Genomic DNA, 21,564 nt, shown 5'->3' with positions numbered 1-21,564 from the left:
ATGAAGAAAACTAAACACAGGGGGTATATAAACTAAAGTGCGGGTTTTTTAAAGTGGAGATGTTGCTTACAGCAACCAATTAGATTCTACTTAACATGTATCCAGCACCTTTTAGATAATAGCTAGAATCTGATTGGTTGCTATGAACAATATCTCCACTACTAAAAACCCGCATTTTAGTAAATATACCCCATAGGCTCCCACAGAAAATAGATAAATCACAGCTTTTCATGAAAAAAGAAAAAACACACACACACATTGGCACCATTTGGAAAAAATAGGCCCCACAGGAAATAAATAAAACACATACAGGGGAATTCAATTGTTCTGTGTGGCGCCCAATGCAGCAATTTAAACTCTGCTCCTTCGGGCACACATTACTGTGGGTAACACATTTCTTCTCACATCCTCATGAGGTGGTGAAAAAAAATGTGTGAAAAGTCCGTAGTTTAGATGCCAAAACGGCAGTTGGGGTGCTGATACCCAGTGGCGTCACTAGGTAGGTGCGGGGGTGCGGCCCGCACCGAGTGTCACCCTTCAAAGGGGTGACACCAAGAAGAGCAGCACTCACACCCGCGGGCCGCACCCTTCTCAGATACATCTCCACCGCACTTGGTCCCCGCCGACTCCATGAGCTGGATGCCGCTGGTCCTTCACGCCGCCGCCTTCAGCGCTCAGCTAATTCTGTCATCGCGCCGGCATCCAGAGACACACACAGGCACAGAGAATCTCTGTGCTTGTGTGTGGTGCTGGCCGCCGGCCGCGATGACGTCATCGCGCGCTGCACGCTGGCTCCGCTTGTGCTTCTGGGAGTCTGCGGGAGAAGAAGAAGGAGCCGGAGGGAGTACGACTGTGAGCGCTGCCAGAGAGAGGACCATTTATTTAGCAAGTGACAGGCCTCGAGTGCAGGCCAGGTCAAGAAGAGAGGGTAAGTAGTGGACAGTGCACAGGGAAGGGGGCACAGCATAAGGGGCATTACTGGGGCCACTGAATAAGAGGTATTACTGGGGCCACAGAATAAGGGACATTACTGGGGTCACTGAATAAGGGGCATTACTGGGACCACTGAATAAGGGGCATTACTGGGGTCACTGAATAAGGGGCATTGCTGGGACCACTGAATAAGGGGCATTACTGGGGCCACTGAATAAGGGGCATTTTTTGGGCCACTGCATAAGGGGCATTTTTGGGGCCACTGCATAAGGGGCATTACTGGGGGCACTGCATAAGGGACTTTACTGGGTGCACTGCATAAGGGGAGCTACTGGTGGTACAGTATAATGGGTGCTACTGGGGGTACTGTAAGGGGTACTACTGGGGCTACAGCATAATGGGCTCTAATTCAGGGGCATTGCATATTGGGCACAACTAGAGGGGGTATTGCATAAAAGGGCACTACTACAAGGGGAACTGCATAATGGGCACTACTACTGGGGGCATTGCATAAGGGGCACTACTACAGTCATCATTGTATAAGGGGAACTACTACAGTCATTGTATAAGGAGCACTACTGTGGGCATTGTGTATAAGGGGCACTATTACAGTGGGCATTGCATAAGGGGCACTACTACAGTCATAATTGTATAAGGGGCACTACTGTGGGCATTGTGTAGCCTGTTTGGATCGGCACTCACTCTGAGCAGCGTTCAGCAGCTCTGGTGCCCTCCACGTAAATACAGTCCACAAGCAGCTACAAAGACGGCGGCACTCAGAGGCTTCCACAAAAATTGATGTATTCAAATAAGCATGTTAGACACCAACATTTCGGGACCACAATGTCCCTTTGTCAAGGTAACACTTGGTGGTCCCGAAACGTTGGTGTCCAACGTGCATATTTGAATAAATCAATTTTTGTGGAGTGCACCGTCTTTTGTAGCTGTGTATATATATATATATATATAAATATATATATATATATATATATTACAAAACAAAAGGTGGATAAGGAGCGCCTCCTAGTGCAATATTATTACATATCGGTAACCTTCACCAGATGTGGTCACCCTCTGTGTGAATAGGGGTGTACCTTTATTAAGTGGAATACACCACTTATGTATCAGCATGAACAACCAAGGGAGTCCTCAAGTTTTAGATTCTGGAAACCACTCGATATCTCACCTTCCATAGATGTTAGATTACTGTGACCCTTGTATCCAGCCCATCTGTGTCACCCCTGGATACCACGGTCACAGTAATATAACATCTATGGAAAGTGAGAGGGGGGGGGGGGTGACACCATGAGCTACCACACCAGGTGACACCAACCCTAGTGACGCCTCTGCTGATACCATGAGTGTAGACAGGTTTAGTGCTGCTAAACCTGGTGCCTCCGGGTTCTTCAAAAGTAATGGGCGCCCAAATAAATAGAATTTGCTTTAAACACCACCCAGAGGAATTTAATTCCCCCAATAGGTTTTGCAAGAAAAAAACTGAAAATTACCACACAGGTTTTGCATGACAAAATTCACATATTAGGGGCAATTGAATTCAACATGATGTGAATAGCGCAGGGAAGGAATCAATTCAATTGTTTCCCCCATGTCCGGCACTTAGTTGGGAGATGCGCGTTAGCAAGCCTTAAGCGGGGTGTTTAGGAGTGCTAACAGGCATTTACCAGAGTGCTGGCTGCAATGCTCTGAGCACTATGCTAAACTGAAAAATAGCATTGCGGTTCTGCTTGCACTCTCTGGAGGGTGTGAGCATAAATCCTTTAGTTGGACCAAGAGGGGTATTCAATATGAAACGTTAACTTCACTGTCGAAGTTAAGGTTTCATATTGGAGTTTTTACCTGTGTTAAAGTATCGGGCATGCGCCCGCTTATCCCCGTATTCAATATAAAATTAATGAAAACGGGAGCCTCCGAAGTTGGATTTGCGTAAAATTACAAATTTTTCCTTAAAAAAATTGTAAGACCCCCCTAAAGTTGTAAAAACATGGGGGATCACTATGGGTACCCCCGTTTTAGCCTTTAAATGAAAGTCGGGGATTTAAATAGCCGCAGCAGGTGTTTTTTCCCGACATTGAAGAAGTGTTGCAGAAGAGTACTTAGGTTATTTTTTTCATTTTTTTAAGTGGTCCCATCAAATTTGGGGTACATGAAAATGGGTACTAGCATATTTTTAAGTCCCTAAAGTAAGTTTTTAAAAATTCTGCATTTGTGCACCTGCCGCTATAATTCTATTCTAGAATACACCTGCCGCATACATGCAGAATAGCCCTGAACCTATTTCCCTATTGTTAATAATTTTTTTCCAATGTTTTTTTTTTTTCACCCCAATTTTTAAATTAATTTTTTGGGGTGTCCCTATTTTTTTTTAAAACTTTTTTTGACACAGTTCTTTTTTAAATGTCATTCCCAGGGGTGCAGGCTATTTTTTTTAAGCCTGCACCCCTAAACCCCAATTCTGCACTTTTTTTCGACACCTATTCAATGGTGAAAAGTTAGCATCGTTTTTTTTCAAAGACTTTTCAAAACTGCGATAAGTCTTTGAAATTGAATACGGTGTAACACTAAAACCTGCGATAATGACGTCATAAGTGCGATATTAACGCAAAAACGATGTTATCGCTCCCATATTGAATACCCCTATAAAAGTGCATACACAGTAGACGGTTGTTTAAACGATATTGCTGATAACGACACATCGTTACGACAATTTTGTTTAATCGTCTAGTGTGTACGCACTAGATCATTAATGATGTGCGCTCCCATGGGTTGTTAACGATATGCCCAGTTGTTTGTACTTGCTGTACAATCTGGGGATAACGTTAGTGATACCATGCTGCCGAATGCAGCTTGGCTGCGCGCCCCTCCCCATCTTTACTGACATTGTGTACGCACTTAACGATGCCGCCACCCCCTCCAGATCCCGTCGCAGCCGATACCAGTGCATACACATTTCGTCTATTGTGTACGCACCTTGACTATCTGGTCAACTGAATAGCTCCAATAACCTGTTCCCAGCGCTATTCAACATTGCCCTAAATTGAATTTACCTCATTGGCACCGATGGGAAAATAAAAAATACATAGACCACAGGAAAAAACAAATAAACTTAGAGCAGTATTCAATCAGCCTGGATATATTTTAGGTGGCGAAAAATGTTTTTTTTTTTACAATAATCCCTGTGTTTTGCTGACTTTTGACATTTCCACCCTATCCCACTTGTTTTGGGTGAACAAATAGGATAATTTGCCCCAAAAAAACACATACAATCCGTGATAAGGTTACAGACCTATGTGTTTTCGCCAATAAGTGTCTGCATCGTGCCGGACTACGGGGCTACTTGGATAGCTCCGAAGGATCCATTAGCACTGAAATCACATTCGGGGCTAATTGGATACCGCCCATAGGCTTTGCATGGAACAAAAAAACATATTGGCACAAATAGGGAATGTTGTGGGGGACAAAGGAGCGGTAAGGAACACAAAGGTAAGGAGGCACATAGAGAAGGTGGGGTACACAGAGAAGGTGGGGTACACAAAAAAGATGGTGTACACAAAGGAGGTGGGGGTAGACAGAGAAGGTAGGGTACACAAAGGAAATGAGGTACACAGAGGAGGTGAGGTACACTATGGGTAGTGGGGTACACACTATACAGGAATATTAACTGAAATCTGGTATTACTTACCAGTTTCTTGCTGTCTCCAACTGAGAATTGAAAAGGTGGAGCAAATGCTTTACTAGGGAGGGTGGAAGCCCCAGCAGTAAAAATAAGCTCAATGGCTCAAGCAGCTATGCACACTCAGTCACCCGGGCAGTATGAGGGGCTGTCCTGTGACTCCTGTCACTGAATCCGGCAGGGGCCGGCCGAGCACACACTGGCTGATGGCCGGAAGGGCAGGTGGCAGCAGCTGAGGTAGAATGCCGGACTCTGTTGCCAGGACGTGACTTTCCAGCAGTGGGTAAGGAACGGGCACTGGCGGGCGGGGGAACAGGCACTGGTGGGTGGGGGAAACACTCACTAGTAGACTGGGGGACTAGGGACTGTCAGGCGGGGGAAACATGCACTGGCGGGCGGGAGAAACAGGCACCATATGGCACACTGCCAGAATTAACAGAGCCAGCCACACAATCTTATCACACACTGCGGCTGGCTATGGCTTTAGGGGGCTGTCCTCCTCTGGCTGACAGCCACGGGCAGAGGCATGTAGCTTCCCCACATATCACTGAAGCCACGCCTCCGCCCTCCGTCCTTGCAATTTAAGAAAAAAAACAATTTTGTTTTAAGGCTTGAAGTGCTGGTATGCCATACCATTGCATACCGGCACACTTCGAGCACTGGTTTTATTTGCTGGGCACCAAGATCCTTATGTAATGAAATATGATTTATACAGAATGGGTTTGAAGTCCCGGCGGCTGTGGTCCCTCTTAGCTTTGGCAAAGGGATATTTGAGGAATTTATAGTCTCCTCAATGGCTCTGAGGGAATGGGGAGAAACTGGGCCTTCCTCCTTTTGGAGAGGATATAAAGTCCCATGCACCCAGCACAGTTTTACATTGCACTGGGTGATTGGAGCATGAACCTTGGGCTTCAGTAATTAAAAATTGGGACCTTTTATGTTCCTGAGGTTGTGGTATTGTACTATACCACAGTCTAGAGCTATTGTTTCTGTATTGGGAGAAGGGAGACTTTTCCACAGTACCAAGCAAAACCTAAAGGGTGCAGCAGTACATCTTCATTCAGGCATGGAGAGACAAAGGGGGAGCCTAAATTGACATATTGGGGAGGGGGCTCAGAATCTTAGATACACCCCTGAATAGAGTTTTCTTACATTTAATATGTTTTTAGGAATATATATTACATATAGTTTCATCTCCTGCCTTCTTGAAACTCTGTGATGGTGATGTGCTATATATTCTATTGGAATATACTTTAGCAGAACCTAGTAATTACATTTATTTCATATGTAGCACATTACAGTGTATTGAGGCACTATGAAAGTTAAATGGAAAAACAGATCTGGATAACTGTCATATTGATTTCAAGCAAGATAAGAGCAGAACAGTTGTATCATTGTCCGCACGCCATAGTAGTTGCTACATAGTTTAGTAACTTGTAAAAGGAAATAAAAAATAGGATTATTTCAACTGATGGAGGTACACTGATATCTACTGGGGACCCCCTCATAAATCGTAGCATGTATACTAGAGTTCACGCATCAGTTACATATATTTATGCAGTGTTAATGGTTTATGCTTTCATCTAATATTAGACTAATATTACGTAGGATACATGTCTGACTGATGTTTACACTTTGATTCATCTGGATCTATTGGTTCCAATCTAACTTTGGCTGTCTGTGGTTCTCCAGCACAATGAAACGTGGATGTTGTGTAACTGCACCATGGCCAGATGTCTGGAAAACAACACAGTAGAGATAATTGAACTCAAGTGTGATCCTCCTCCTATAATCACATGTGCCAGTGGACGTCCACCAATAGCTGTAGAAGATGAAGATCTTTGCTGCTGGCACTGGGAGTGTGACTGTGAGTATTTCTACTCATATGACTATCTAATTAATTCTGGAATATTCAAGCATTGTTGGAAAGAAGTAAAACACCAACTGAAAAATCTGGGCTGCTGCTACTATATGGTGTGACCAGCTGTATATAAGCACAATCTGAAATTGGTTATTGACCAGAGTCTACCCCAGGCTTCAGATTTGTAATGGTCTCTGAAAAGGCACTTTTTAAATAGCCTATTGTACTCCCAGCTGAACTGGTCACACTGATACTGTACACCCTCTTTGCTTTTCCAATCTCCACTTACCCATCTTGTCTCATGTCTGCCCTTTACTTCCCAAATTTTAAACTCTCATCATAAGCAAGTTCCTACCTACAGTAGCTTTTGTTTTCAGAATTGCACTTGTTTTGTCTTATTATGTCCCTGTTTTAAGTACAGTATGTTTTCTTCATTGTCCAGAGCTGTGGAGCAATGTGACATCTCACCTGCAAAAATAATAATAATACTTTAATGGATTGCAATTTACCATTAAAAAAAAAAAAATTGTACAATTACAAATGTCGATTTTGATATCCAGGTGTGTGTTCTGGCTGGGGCGATCCTCATTATCTCACATTTGATGGGACGTATTATAGCTTTCAAGGCAACTGTACCTATACTCTAGTGGAGGAGATTGATAAGAAGGTTGATAACTTTGGAGTTTACATTGATAACTATGATTGTGGAGCACAAGACCTCGTCTCCTGTCCTCGTAACATTATTGTTCGACATGAATCTCAGTTAATCCGCATTGAGACAACAAGCTTGACATCACTGAAATTACAGGTAGGATGGAACATTAATAATACATTATGTGTAAGTCTTTGACTTCAATCAATCCTATTTAAGTCCCATTAGGTGAAAGATTATTTAGGATTCATTAATTACAGTTCTCGTTACAGAACTTAATAGATAATTACTGGACTGTAAATGTTAAATAATCCATAATAAAAAATAAAATGCAAATTACAGGCGTTGTAAATGATTGCAGATATCCATCATCTTTAGCTACAGTTTTGTCCATGAACTCTTTATCAAAACTCGTCACATACAAAATCATTTGTTATTATCACTTACTGCATACCGTGAAGTGTGCTGCCTCTCACCGCATGGACAGCCAATTGGGCAGCCCGTTGAGAATGTTTGTATAACTATGGAAATTAGAATATAACTTTAGTGACAGTATGCTGTGGGCTATTACAGCTTTTCTATCTTCACTAACTGACTCCCCCTCTAGTTAGGGGACTGTGACAATAAAAGTACAATAAATACTTGGTATATGATACTTACTTATGGTCCTCATTTTCACAACCACGTTAATTAATGAAATTTGGCTTATCCCACTTTCCATTGTAAAGAGTTTTATTCAAACATGCCTAGATATGTTGACAACAGGGCTTATTCACAATTATGAGCAAAGTTAAAAAAGGAGCAACTTTGCACCTGGGCAAATCATGTTGCAATACAAGGGGTGCAAATACTTTTATTATTTTTTTGCATGCAGGGTAAGTACTGGCTGCTTTTGCATATAATCAACAAATGCTGGACAGCTCCCAACTCTAAGCAGTCTATTTAGTAAAAAATGTGATCGATGGTGGATAATTATTGCTACACATCGCATTAACAATACCTCCATGTTTATATAAAAAGACCTGTCAGACAGACCATGCAAAAAAGACCTGTCCCGGCAAAGAGATAAACAAAAGGTGTTAATGCTTACCGTCTTTCACAAATGTCAGGGCCAGTGATGTTGCATTGCTGTCTCCTCCTCCAGCTGCCCAGGTATGAGCTTACAGCTCAGGATAGGAGGACAAGGGTGGGATTTGCTGCCTGATTAGAAAAAACTGGCATATTCAGATGCCAGCGGGGGTGCAATCTGGGCCATGCCATCTTAACGTATAGGCACACTGGGCAGATGCCCAGGGCCCCATGATTCTAGGGGTCTTCAAGCAGGGTGGGCTGGGCCGGGGGGCATCTACATGGTGTGTGCGGCCACTCTCTCCATGCATAGAGAGCCAGGCAGAGTAAAGAAACTCCCCAGCTACTCTGATTAGGAGTGAGCACAGACCCCCTCCCTGTAAAACTTTAATTTTATTAACCATTTCAATTTTTATTTCTGTGAATGGGTAGGTAGGGGCCCCTGTGCATTACTTTGCCCAGGACCTACAATGCTGTTAAGATGGCCCTGATCAGGGCAGTCATCCTCCCCCGTAATACACCCAAATGAAAGCTTGGCACTGGGGAGGAGAAGAAGGTCATGGCTGCCCAAAGTGCTCATGGCGAGAGGGCAGGTGTATTATGAGGGGTGGATTGACTGTGTGGAGGAGCCAAGGGAGCACTACACTGGGATGAAGCAGTCTAGAGATGGCGTTATGTTTCCTACAAAAGATGTGAGAAGCGAAGCTACCATTGAAATAGATGCTCCACACTTTTCACTATACTAAATATGGAGATGCTAAATGTATGCCTTTCTCCAGCTAAAATGCTTGAGAAAAGTAATATTTTAGTTTAATAAATAGACCCATAAATCTCTCTGCATATTTAAATCTGCCTTATATGCAGTACAACTTTGCCATGGTGAAAAACTGCAAATGTGTTCGTTTTTTTTAACTTTGCTCCCAACTCGTCAGCAACATAAACCTAAAACACTTATTTTACTGTACACACCACATCCTGCTTCTGTAACAGAGTTATCATTTTCTATATTACTATTTTTTTCTGTTAGGGAATCTCTGGAAATATAAGTTATTAAAAAGTTTAACCAAGATATAAGAAAAAATTTAAAAACTAGAAAATGAAGATAGAAATATAACTGGAGACAAAATAAACTACTGCTTGAATGGCACAAAACAGGTTTTTGACAGCCACGAACACCCAGTATACCAGTGTATCCATTCATCCCTTTATTATTTCCCAGTCACAGAAATGTATTGTACTGTACATGTCCTCTCATTGCATCATTGGTATGTGTACTAGATATCACTGGTGTGTATATAATATTACACTATCATTCAATTATATTACCTGTAGCTGCCTAAACTCATTACAACGAATACTGCTCTCTTATATTTTTAACACATATACAGTAATTCCTTTAAATATAATTTTATACCAGACCAACACAGTTTTACAAAAATAAAACGTTGTAACAATTGCATAATTGCTATATGTTCATAATACCTGATTATGTAGGTACTATTGACAACTGTTACCATCCACTGTATTATTTTTTTTGTATATTACACTATAAAAACATAAAATAGTAAAATGAAAGGTGTTTCCAGCTAGTACATTACTATACTATACACATTAACATCCAAGACAAAATCCTTGTGGTATTCCCGTATTCTTTTTTATAGCGTCCTTTTCCACAATGATTTTCAACATAAAATGAAAGAGAACCAAAAATGTGTAGATTCTTTAATACACCAATCACACAGAAGGAAATGAGGGAAGGGGATGTGAAACAAAGGTCAATAATTTCCCACGATTATATCACGTTTACAAAAGCTACATGGTGGAATGACGTACCATACTTACGTCAAAGTAAGTGCATATAACACACCTTTCCAAGTGAGTAAGCTACGTTGCTGGTGGTCCACATTGGGTGTTAATTACACTCTGGGTGTCAAGTACTGGGATCCGTGTGATACACGACAAAGATAGCTTTACGCGGACATCTAGAATTTACTTTGACATAAGTATGGTACGTCATTCCACCATTGAGCTTTTGGAAAACGTGATCTAATCGTGGGAAATTACTGACCTTTCTTTCACATCACCTTTCCCTCATTTCCTCCTGTGTGATTGGTGTATTAAAAAAATCTGCACATTTTTAGTTCTCTTTCTTTTTGTGTTGAAAATCATTGAGGAAAAGAATACTAAAGAAAAGAATCCGGGAATACCACAAGGATTTGCCTTGGATATTAATGAGTATAAGACTGTATATTAATGTACTAGTGAGGAGCACTTTTAATTTTACTCTATTTTATGTATTTATGTTATTTTGTTTCTTGCATTGGGCCAGAATGGGTATTATTTGAGCTGATATCTGTCCCGTTGCGCCTGGACATCTCCTTAACATTTTATTAGTATATTATACTGTTTATTTTTCTCTTGCATACTGTAGGTTGTTGTAAATGGAGAAATTGTTGGAACTCCCTATAAAAAATACGGAGTGAAAATTTACAAATCTGGCATCAACTATGTGGTGGAGATACCTGAGCTGGAGGCTAATATCACATACAATGGTTTGGCTTTCTCTGTTAAACTGCCATATCGGCTTTTCGGAGATAACACACAAGGACAGTGTGGTGAGTGCTTGTCAGTATGACAGTATTAGTTTGTGATACTGAACCTATTGAATACTCATTAAAGTATCTTTCTAAATTATTGTTGTTCAACTGATTGCATTAATCTGCTGCCCGACCCTCATATTGGGAACAAACTACCAAGGAAAGTGTGGGGACAAAGGGACTGTCTAATATGTGTAGGATCTGTTGGCTATACATTTTTCATTGTTTTGGGTTCCAGACTGATTATGCGTTCCTCTATACATGGTGTAACAACACTCCCTTTGAAGATATCTCTCTCGTACCAATGCCTGCTTCAGGGTCAGGCATTTGTCCACACAGAAGGCAGCAAATTTGAATTATTTTAATTTCTATGCTACATAAAAGGCCACTAGCAAAGGAAGAAGTACATTAAGTCATGGCAGCAGAACATTCGTTTTATAAATGCTGCTAGTTTTTTTGAGGTTTTCCATATGCAGCCACTTGTCTTCCTTTTATGCCCGATTCCCCTATGACATATAGGGAGCAGAACTGGGCCCAATAAACTTAGGACCCAGAAGCAAGTGATAACTCTGCTATTACTGTTTCTATGCTACAGAACTGAGCAATACTTGGGTAGGAAAATGGACAGGGAATACTGTAAGTATGATACATACCAGCCTAATATTCATAGGCCAGGTCATCCTTTGGATTTATGAATTTCTAATGTATAGAAGAAATTACCTGGACCAGGAACATTAAGTATGCCTTTACACTTAGCTCAATCACAGACAGAATTCACCTCTTCATTTGCTACAAATATGGGATCCCAAGTTGCACTGATCCAGTTAGTGTGGTCAGCAGATGAAAGTGCATGTATCGGAGTCACAGATGAATGCAGATAATGGCTGACAGAGGTCTTCCAGAATGATCTCATACATCTCAATTAGGTAATTCCCATACCAACCAAACATTTTGTGGCTACAGTACACACAAGCAAGTAGCAGATTTGGCGCTGTTACAGTATCTCCCCACTTAATAAGTTTATAGTCTACCTTGAACAAGTGGTGCCTTTGACCCAGAACAGCGATAGAAGCATTTATATTTCTCTGGATGAATCCTGCTTCTTCTTTTTAATACAAACTGTCATCCTACATAGGTACTTGCACCAACAACAAAACAGATGACTGCCTGACACGCAGCGGAGAAATTGTGTCCAACTGTGAAATTATGGCTGATACCTGGATAGTGCCAGATCCAAGAAAACCTGAATGTGGCCACCTCAGACCTACATTACCCCCCAAAGTCACTGTATCTCCTCCCACTCCCTGCAAACCATCAGCATTGTGCAACCTCATCACTGGACCGTAAGTATTAACAATCCAGATTATGTTAGGTGCAATATCAGAGGAAACAACTGTTAGTTGTTTATATTTTACTTGTACACAGAATAATTATGGTTCTCCGTATTTGTATTCAAAGAACGTTCCAGGCTTGCCATAAGGCTATAGACCCAAAAGATTTCTATGGAGCTTGCAGTTTTGACAGCTGCCATGTCCCTGACTCAAACATTGAATGTACCAGTTTGCAGCTCTATGCCCTCCTCTGCGGAGATCAGGGAATATGCATTGAATGGAGGAAACAAGCCCCAGAATGTGGTAAGTTGTCTTATGTGTTGCCTTATTTAGTCATCAGTGTTGTGACAGTTGACTTTTATACTAATTGCCCCAAATGAAGTGATAATCTAATACATGTGTTCTATTAAAAGAAATGGAATCTCCTCTCTTCCAGCTATTACCTGCCCATCACATAAAGTCTACAATGGCTGTGGTCCAGCTTTGTCAAGAACATGTCAAACCACGTAAGTGTAGAAAACAGAGTTTATTGCACTAAATCGAGCACCATAACAGCATTTTTGCAGTTACCTTGAATACTCTAAGCCAGGAGTGGGGAACCTCTTTTCTGCCGATGGCCATTTTGATATATATAACATTATTTGTGGGTCCGGTGCAGGCCACGCACCCTCTGTGTGATGTCACATGGGGCGGGGCCACAATCGCCGGTGATTACAGCAATGCCTGGAGCATCATGAGGATGCTCCGGGGAGCTGTAAGGGCAGCGGTGTGATCGTCTGAAGCGTCCTAAGGATGCTCCAGGTGGCACTGCTGCATACATTCTGGCTGCAGGGTGCCATTCTAGGTACCCTACTAGCCAGATGAGGCTAACAGAAAAAAAAGGTCCTAGGGCCAGACAAAATGACCCCCTGGGGGCATTATACGGCCCCCGGGCCTGAGGTTCCCCATCCCTGCTCTAAGCTATACACAGCTAAACTAATCACACATCTGTCACATGTTATCACAGGTTCCCCGCGTACTTATCCATGGTGCACTGCTACCTGCCATAAGCTCTACTCCATCTGTATATGGTAACATTTTCAACATTGTTAGGAGGAAATATTTATCTTCAATCCACAAAGGAGAACTTTAAATGGAGAACATCTAACATGTATAATTTACTTTTGGTTGGAGTTCAGTATATTAAATGAAAATACATACTGTATTTACTTATCCCTGATGCAGTGTTCTTCTGATTAGCAGAGTGCATCTATTCCTTAATGATCTTAGTTTGCTATATGATGCTGATGGCAGACAATAATGTCATCTTCCCTCATCCCCCGGGCCCCTCCATTAAACTACAAAAAATGACATACAGTAGGAGCAGATAGAGGGAGATAAAGTGGAGGTATTACCCATAGAAAGCACTAAACTTCTAGCTTTTATTTATCTACCACAGTCTATAAAATAACAGTTACAAGCTGATTGGTTGCTATGGGCAACTTCTCCACTTTATCCCTCTCAAAGATTTGATACCTCTCCCACTTAGACACCACCAAAGCAGCAACAAGAGGCACCAGGAGATCCCCCTATACATGCACAGCACCCCAGTAATGAATGACTGTATTTTTTAGACTAACCTAGTCAATACCATACTAGGGGTGTGCACCGGCCACTTTTCATGTTTTGTGTTTTGGTTTTGGATCTGGATCTTTCTTCGTGTTTTGGATCTGGATTGGTTTTGCCAAAACCACCCTTCCGTGTTTTGGGTTCTGGGTTTTGTGTTTTGGATCTGTATTTTTTTTGAAAAAAGCATAAAAACAGCTAAAATCACAGAATTTGTTGGTTTCTCTGCTCCTATGCTATTATTAACCTCAATAACTTTAATTTCCACTCATTTCCAGTCTATTCTGAACACCTCACAATAGTGTTTTCATGTCCAAAAGGTTGCACCGAGGTAGCTGGATGACTATGCTAAGCGACACGAGTGGGCGGCACAAACACGTGACCCATCTAGGAGTGACACTGCAGTGGCAGACAGGATGGCAGTTAGAAAAACTAGGCCCCAAACTGTACATAATGCAAAGAAAAAAAAGAAGTGCAAGATGGAATTGTCCTTGGGCCCTCCCACCCACCCTTATGTTGTATAAACAGGACATGCACACTTTAACAAATCAATCATTTCAGCGCCAGGGTCTGCCACACAACTGTGGCTGAAATGATTGGTTCGTTTGGGCCCCCACAAAACAAGCTGGCAATTAATGTGTCCCTGCACAAACTGGCTCTACGGAGGCAAGATGTCATCCTCATCCTCCTCATCCACCGATTCCTCACCCTCTTCAGTGTGTACATCCTCATCCTCACAAAGTATTAACTCGTCCCCACTTGAATCCACCACCACAGGTCCCTCTGTACCTTCTGGAGGCTGGTCTCCCTGGAAGAGCTGATAATTCATTTTGATGAACATCATCTTCTCCACATTCTGTGGAAGCAACCTCCTACGCCTTTCGCTGACAAGGTTCCCGGCTGCACTAAACACTCTTTCGGAGTACACACTGGAGGGGGGCAACTCAGGTAAAATAGAGCCAGCTTGTACAGGGGCCTCCAAATTGCCTCTTTTTCCTGCCAGTACAGGTATGGACTGTCTGACATGCCTACTTGGATGCTGTCACCGATGTAATCCTCCACCATTCTGTCAATGGTGACAGTATCATATGCAGTGACAGTAGACATGTCAGAAATTGTTGCCAGGTCCTTCAGTCCGGACCAGATGTCCAAACTTGGTCCTGCCTGCCCTGCATCACCGCCAGCGGGTTGCTTAGGATACCTAAGTTTTTTCCTGGCAGCCCCAGTTGCGGGAGAAAATGAAGAAGGAGCCGTTGACGTGTCACGTTCCGCTTCAGCTGACAGTGTGTTCACCAGCAGGTCTTTGCACCTCTGCAGGCTTGTGTCGGCCGGAAAGAGAGACACCACATAGGCTTTAAACCTAGGATCGAGCACGGTGGCCAAAATGTAGTGGTCTGATTTCAACAGATTGACCACCCTGGAATCCTGGCAAAGCGAATGAAGGGCTTCATCCACAAGTCCCACATGCCGAGCGGAATCGCTCCGTCTTAGCTCCTCCTTCACTTTCTCCAGCTGCTTCTGCAAAAGCCTGATGAGGGGAATGACCTGAATCAAGCTGGCTGTGTCTGAACTGAGTTCACGTGTGGCAAGTTCGAAGGGCTGGAGAACCTTGCACAACACGGAAATCATTCTCCACTGCGCTTGAGTCAGGTGCATAAACCCTCCTTTGCCTATGTCATAGGTGGATGTATAGGCTTGTATGGCCTTTTGCTGCTCCTCCATCCTCTGAAGCATATAGAGGGTTGAGTTCCACCGCGTCACAACCTCTTGCTTCAGGTGATGGCGGGGCAGGTTCAAGAGTGTTTGCTGGCGCTCCAGTCTTCGGCACGCAGTCGCTGAATGGCGAAAGTGGCCAGAAATTTTTCGGGCCACCCAAAGCGTCTCCTGCACGCCCCTGTCGCTTTTCAGAAAATTCTGCACCACCAAGTTTATTGTGTGAGCAAAACATGGGATGTGCTGGAATTTGCCCAGATGTAATGCCCGCACAATATTGGTGGCGTTGTCAGATATCACAAATCCCCAGGAGAGTCTAAGTGGGGTAAGCCACTGGGCGATGATTTCCCTCAGTTTCTCTAAGAGGTTGTCGGCGGTGTGCCTCTTACTGAAACCGGTAACGAGCTGGCGTTTCTGAGATGCTGCTACTGGTGACGCTGCTGCTGTTGCTGCGTAAGGTGATACATCTACCCAGTGGGCTGTCACAGTCATATAGTCCTTAGTCTGCCCTGTTCCACTTGTCCACATGTCCGTGGTTAAGTGGACATTGTGTACAACGGCATTTTTCAGGACACTGAGGACACTTTTTCTGACGTTTCTGTACAGTCTCGGTATCGCCTGCCTAGTGAAGTGGAATCTAGACGGGATTTGGAACCGGGGACACACTACCTCCATCAATTGTCTAAATCCCACTGCACTAATGGCGGATACCGGACGCACGTCTAACACCAACATAGCAGTCAAGGCCTCAGTTATACGTTTTGCTTCAGGATGACTGCTGTCGTACTTCATCCTCCTCGCTAAGGACTGTTGGAGGGTCAATTGTTTAGTAAAAGTAGTGGTGTTCCTACTTCCTCTCTGGGATGATGAACGACTCCCAGCAGCAGCAACAGCAGCAGCGGCAGCAGTAGGCGTAGCAATGCAGGATCCTCCAGAGGAATCCCGGATAGGAGAGTCAGTCATGCCAGTGACATGGCCTGCAGGACTACTTCCGATCCTGACTAAGGAGGAAATTGACGAGGAGGGAGTTGACGGTGTGGTTTGCAGGCACTTGGATACAACAGGACAATGGGATTTAGGTGTCCCTGGACTGCTTACGGTCTTAGCCAAAGTTTCTGAACTTGACAGTAACTTTTTATGAACGCGCTGCAGGTGCCGTATAAGGGAGGATGTTCCTAGGTGGTTGACGTCCCTACCCCTACTTATTTCACCTTTACATATGGTACATATGGCAAGACAGTTGTTGTCCGGATTTGGATAGAAATATTGCCAGACCAAAGAGGTGGAATGTTTGGTCTTCTGCCCAGGCATGACCGTGATGGGCTTTTTCATCCCACGGACAACAACTGTCTCCCCCGGAGCCTGATTTAAACAAACCACATCACCATCAGAATCCTCCTCGCCAACTTCCTCCTCAGCGCCAGCTACACCAGTATCCTCATCCTGTTGTACTTCAACAGTGACATCTTCAATTTGCATATCAGCAAGTGGACTGTGGGTGCTCCTTTCAGCACTTGCAGGGGGCGTGCAAATGGTGGAAAGAGCCACCTCCTCCCGTCCAGTGCTGGGAAGGTCAGGCATCGCAACCACCACCACACTTGGACTCTCCTTGGGGATTTGTGATATCTTCTTAGAAAGCACAGTTCTTCGCTTAACTCTTTTGATTTTTTTAGTGGGAGGAGGGCTTCCATCGTCATGTGAAGCTGAACCACTAGTCATGAACATACTAGGGATCGACCTTAGCCGTTCCTTGCCACTCCGTGTCGTAAATGGCATATTGGCAAGTTTACGTTTCTCTTCAGCTGATTTAAATGTCTTTTTCAAGGTCATTTTCCTGAACTTTGCCATTTGGGATTGTATGTGCCCTCTACTATGACATTGGGCATCGGCCTTGGCAGACGACGTTGATGGCATGTTATCGTCTATGTCATGACTAGTGGCAGCAGCTTCAGCACTAGGAGGAAGTGGTTCTTGATCTTTCTCTATTTTATTTTTATCGGAGAAAGTTTGGTCCTCCATTTATGTTATATCGATTTGATATATACGTGCGGCTAAACACAGAAAATAATTTTTTTTTCTGGAGTGTACTTTGGGGGTTACAGCACCCTTTAACGGTCAAGCCAGCCGGCCCTTTACTTATGACACAGGCGCACTCTTGGCACTACTTTGTTGATGCACGTGCGGCTACTGCGCACACAATTCACAAACAGAGAAAATAATTTTTTTTTTGGTTTGGACTGGAGTGTACTTTCGGGGGTTACAGCACCCTTAACGGTCAAGCCAGCCGGCCCTTTACTTATGACACAGGCGCACGCTTGGCACTACTTTGTTGATGCACGTGCGGCTACTGCGCACACAATTCACAAACACAGAAAATAATTTTTTTTTTGGTTTGGACTGGAGTGTACTCTCGGGGGTTACAGCACCCTTAACGGTCAAGCCAGCCGGCCCTTTACTTATGACACAGGCGCACGCTTGGCTCTACTTTGTTGATGCACGTGCGGCTACTGCGCACGCAATTCACAAACACAGAAAATAATTTTTTTTTGGTTTGGACTGGAGTGTACTTTCGGGGGTTACAGCACCCTTTAACGGTCAAGCCAGCCGGCCCTTTACTTATGATACAGGCGCACGCTTGGCACTACTTTGTTGATGCACGTGCGGCTATTGCGCACACAATTCACAAACACAGAAAATAATTTTTTTTTTGGTTTGGACTGGAGTGTACTTTGGGGGTTACAGCACCCTTTAACGGTCAAGCCAGCCGGCCCTTTACTTATGACACAGGCGCACGCTTGGCACTACTTTGTTGATGCACGTGCGGCTACTGCGCACACAATTCACAAACACAGAAAATAATTTTTTTTTTGGTTTGGACTGGAGTGTACTTTCGGGGGTTACAGCACCCTTAACGGTCAAGCCAGCCGGCCCTTTACTTATGACACAGGCGCACGCTTGGCACTACTTTGTTGATGCACGTGCGGCTACTGCGCACACAATTCACAAACACAGAAAATAATTTTTTTTTTGGTTTGGACTGGAGTGCACTTTCGGGGGTTACAGCACCCTTAACGGTCAAGCCAGCCGGCCCTTTACTTATGACACAGGCGCACGCTTGGCACTACTTTGTTGATGCACGTGCGGCTACTGCGCACACAATTCACAAACACAGAAAATAATTTTTTTTTTGGTTTGGACTGGAGTGTACTTTCGGGGGTTACAGCACCCTTAACGGTCAAGCCAGCCGGCCCTTTACTTATGACACAGGCGCACGCTTGGCACTACTTTGTTGATGCACATGCGGCTACTGCGCACACAATTCACAAACACAGAAAATAATTTTTTTTTGGTTTGGACTGGAGTGTACTTTCGGGGGTTACAGCACCCTTTAACGGTCAAGCCAGCCGGCCCTTTACTTATGACACAGGCGCACGCTTGGCACTACTTTGTTGATGCACGTGCGGCTACTGCGCACACAATTCACAAACACAGAAAATAATTTTTTTTTTGGTTTGGACTGGAGTGTACTTTGGGGGTTACAGCACCCTTTAACGGTCAAGCCTGCCGGCCCTTTACTTATGACACAGGCGCACGCTTGGCACTACTTTGTTGATGCACGTGCGGCTACTGCGCACACAATTCACAAACACAGAAAATAATTTTTTTTTTGGTTTGAACTGGAGTGTACTTTCGGGGGTTACAGCACCCTTAACGGTCAAGCCAGCTGGCCCTTTACTTATGACACAGGCGCACGCTTGTCACTACTTTGTTGATGCACGTGCGGCTACTGCGCACACAATTCACAAACACAGAAAATAATTTTTTTTTTGGTTTGGACTGGAGTGTACTTTCGGGGGTTACAGCACCCTTAACGGTCAAGCCAGCCGGCCCTTTACTTATGACACAGGCGGACGCTTGGCACTACTTTGTTGATGCACGTGCGGCTACTGCGCACACAATTCACAAACACAGAAAATAATTTTTTTTTTGGTTTGGACTGGAGTGTACTTTGGGGGTTACAGCACCCTTTAACGGTCAAGCCTGCCGGCCCTTTACTTATGACACAGGCGCACGCTTGGCACTACTTTGTTGATGCACGTGCGGCTACTGCGCACACAATTCACAAACACAGAAAATAATTTTTTTTTTGGTTTGAACTGGAGTGTACTTTCGGGGGTTACAGCACCCTTAACGGTCAAGCCAGCTGGCCCTTTACTTATGACACAGGCGCACGCTTGTCACTACTTTGTTGATGCACGTGCGGCTACTGCGCACACAATTCACAAACACAGAAAATAATTTTTTTTTTGGTTTGGACTGGAGTGTACTTTCGGGGGTTACAGCACCCTTAACGGTCAAGCCAGCCGGCCCTTTACTTATGACACAGGCGGACGCTTGGCACTACTTTGTTGATGCACGTGCGGCTACTGCGCACACAATTCACAAACACAGAAAATAATTTTTTTTTTGGTTTGGACTGGAGTGTACTTTCGGGGGTTACAGCACCCTTAACGGTCAAGCCAGCCGGCCCTTTACTTATGACACAGGCGCACGCTTGGCACTACTTTGTTGATGCACGTGCGGCTACTGCGCACACAATTCACAAACACAGAAAATAATTTTTTTTTGGTTTGGACTGGAGTGTACTTTCGGGGGTTACAGCACCCTTTAACGGTCAAGCCAGCCGGCCCTTTACTTATGACACAGGCGCACGCTTGGCACTACTTTGTTGATGCACGTGCGGCTACTGCGCACACAATTCACAAACACAGAAAATATATTATTTTTTTAGCACTTGGGGGGAGCACCCCTGATGGACAGAGCACCCCCTGGACAACACTACAGCACTCCTTTAGGACTGGGACACTGCACAGGACTTTGGAGTGGACACAGCCCCTATGGAGAACTGACTGCACAACACAGTCCAGCCAGCCCCTATGGACTTTGAAGTAGTGGACACAGCCCCTATTAACAACAGCAGCACAGCACAACACAGCCAGCCCCTATGGACTTTGAAGTAGTGGACAACAGCAGCACTACACTACACTACACTACACAGCCCTAACTCCCACCCTCCCTCTTCACTGTCCACAGCCGAGTGAGAAAATGGCGCCGACGCGGGTACCTTTTATAGGATCCAAAACCCGCGAGACTTGGAAGGCGGGATGATGACGTTTTGCCTCGATTTCAGATCCGAGTCAGGCGGGAAAAGTCGAGCCTGACTCGGATCAGACTCGGATCGGGGGGGCTCGGGGGGGTTCGGATTTCAGAAATCCGAACCCGCTCACCCCTATACCATACAATACTAAACTACTATGCTCAGAGAGAAAATTAACTGAAATTGCTAATGGTGTTAATTATTTTACTATTGCAAACCTTTACTTTTTGTTCGTACATTTGCATTAGGTAATATAGTCAATAATAACCTTTAACCAGTTGTTTACAACATCACAAAGCCAGCAGTGTAATGAAGTGCTGCAAAGTATCGTTTGTTTTTTAAAAAAAACCTGCTAGTCTAGTATTTAGTAGCCGTGTGCTGAAGGCCAGATTAACAATGGGGTAGATGGGCCTACAGTTCCAGGCCTCAACATAAAAATAGGCCCATCACTATGACTAAATGATAACGACCAATCACCAGCTAACCACACAGTTAACTATAAATCATATGTATTAATATTGCATTTCTAAAATGATGCAATTATTAGATTCTTACATACTTAGGGAGACAGTGAGGCTGATAGTGTTAAGCGTGTGCCCATTCACATAGCACTGGCCACACCCACTCACATAGCACTGGCCACACCCACTCACATTGTACTGGCCACACCCACTCACATAGCACTGACCACACCCACTCACATAGCACTGGCCACACCCAAACAGCACTGGTCACACCCACTCACATAGCACTGGCTGCACCCACTCACATAGCACTGGCCACACCCACTCACATAGCACTGGTCACACCCACTCACATAGCACTGGCCACACCCACTCACATAGCACTGGCCGCACCCACTCACATAGCACGGACCATACCCACTCACATAGCACTGGCCACACCCAAACAGCACTGGTCACACCCACTCACATAGCACTGGCCGCACCCACTC

The 21,564-nt window shown here is 44.1% G+C and overlaps 1 protein-coding gene across 1 annotated transcript in view; it reads left to right on the top strand.

Annotated features, from left to right (window-relative positions):
- MUC2 (mucin 2, oligomeric mucus/gel-forming) overlaps positions 1 to 21,564 on the top strand; it is a 139,562-nt gene that overhangs the window by 98,223 nt on the left and 19,775 nt on the right. Inside the window, exons 45-50 of the mRNA XM_088471030.1 lie at positions 6,317 to 6,491; positions 7,046 to 7,293; positions 10,637 to 10,820; positions 11,938 to 12,145; positions 12,261 to 12,436; positions 12,570 to 12,639. Coding sequence (XP_088327156.1) covers positions 6,317 to 6,491; positions 7,046 to 7,293; positions 10,637 to 10,820; positions 11,938 to 12,145; positions 12,261 to 12,436; positions 12,570 to 12,639 — 1,061 coding nt within the window. The remainder of the gene's footprint in view (positions 1 to 6,316; positions 6,492 to 7,045; positions 7,294 to 10,636; positions 10,821 to 11,937; positions 12,146 to 12,260; positions 12,437 to 12,569; positions 12,640 to 21,564) is intronic.

Source organism: Taudactylus pleione, unplaced genomic scaffold, assembly GCF_031769625.1.
Source record: "Taudactylus pleione unplaced genomic scaffold, aTauple2 ptg000109l, whole genome shotgun sequence".
NCBI lineage: Eukaryota > Metazoa > Chordata > Amphibia > Anura > Myobatrachidae > Taudactylus > Taudactylus pleione.
This window is presented reverse-complemented; position numbering and strand designations above follow the sequence as displayed.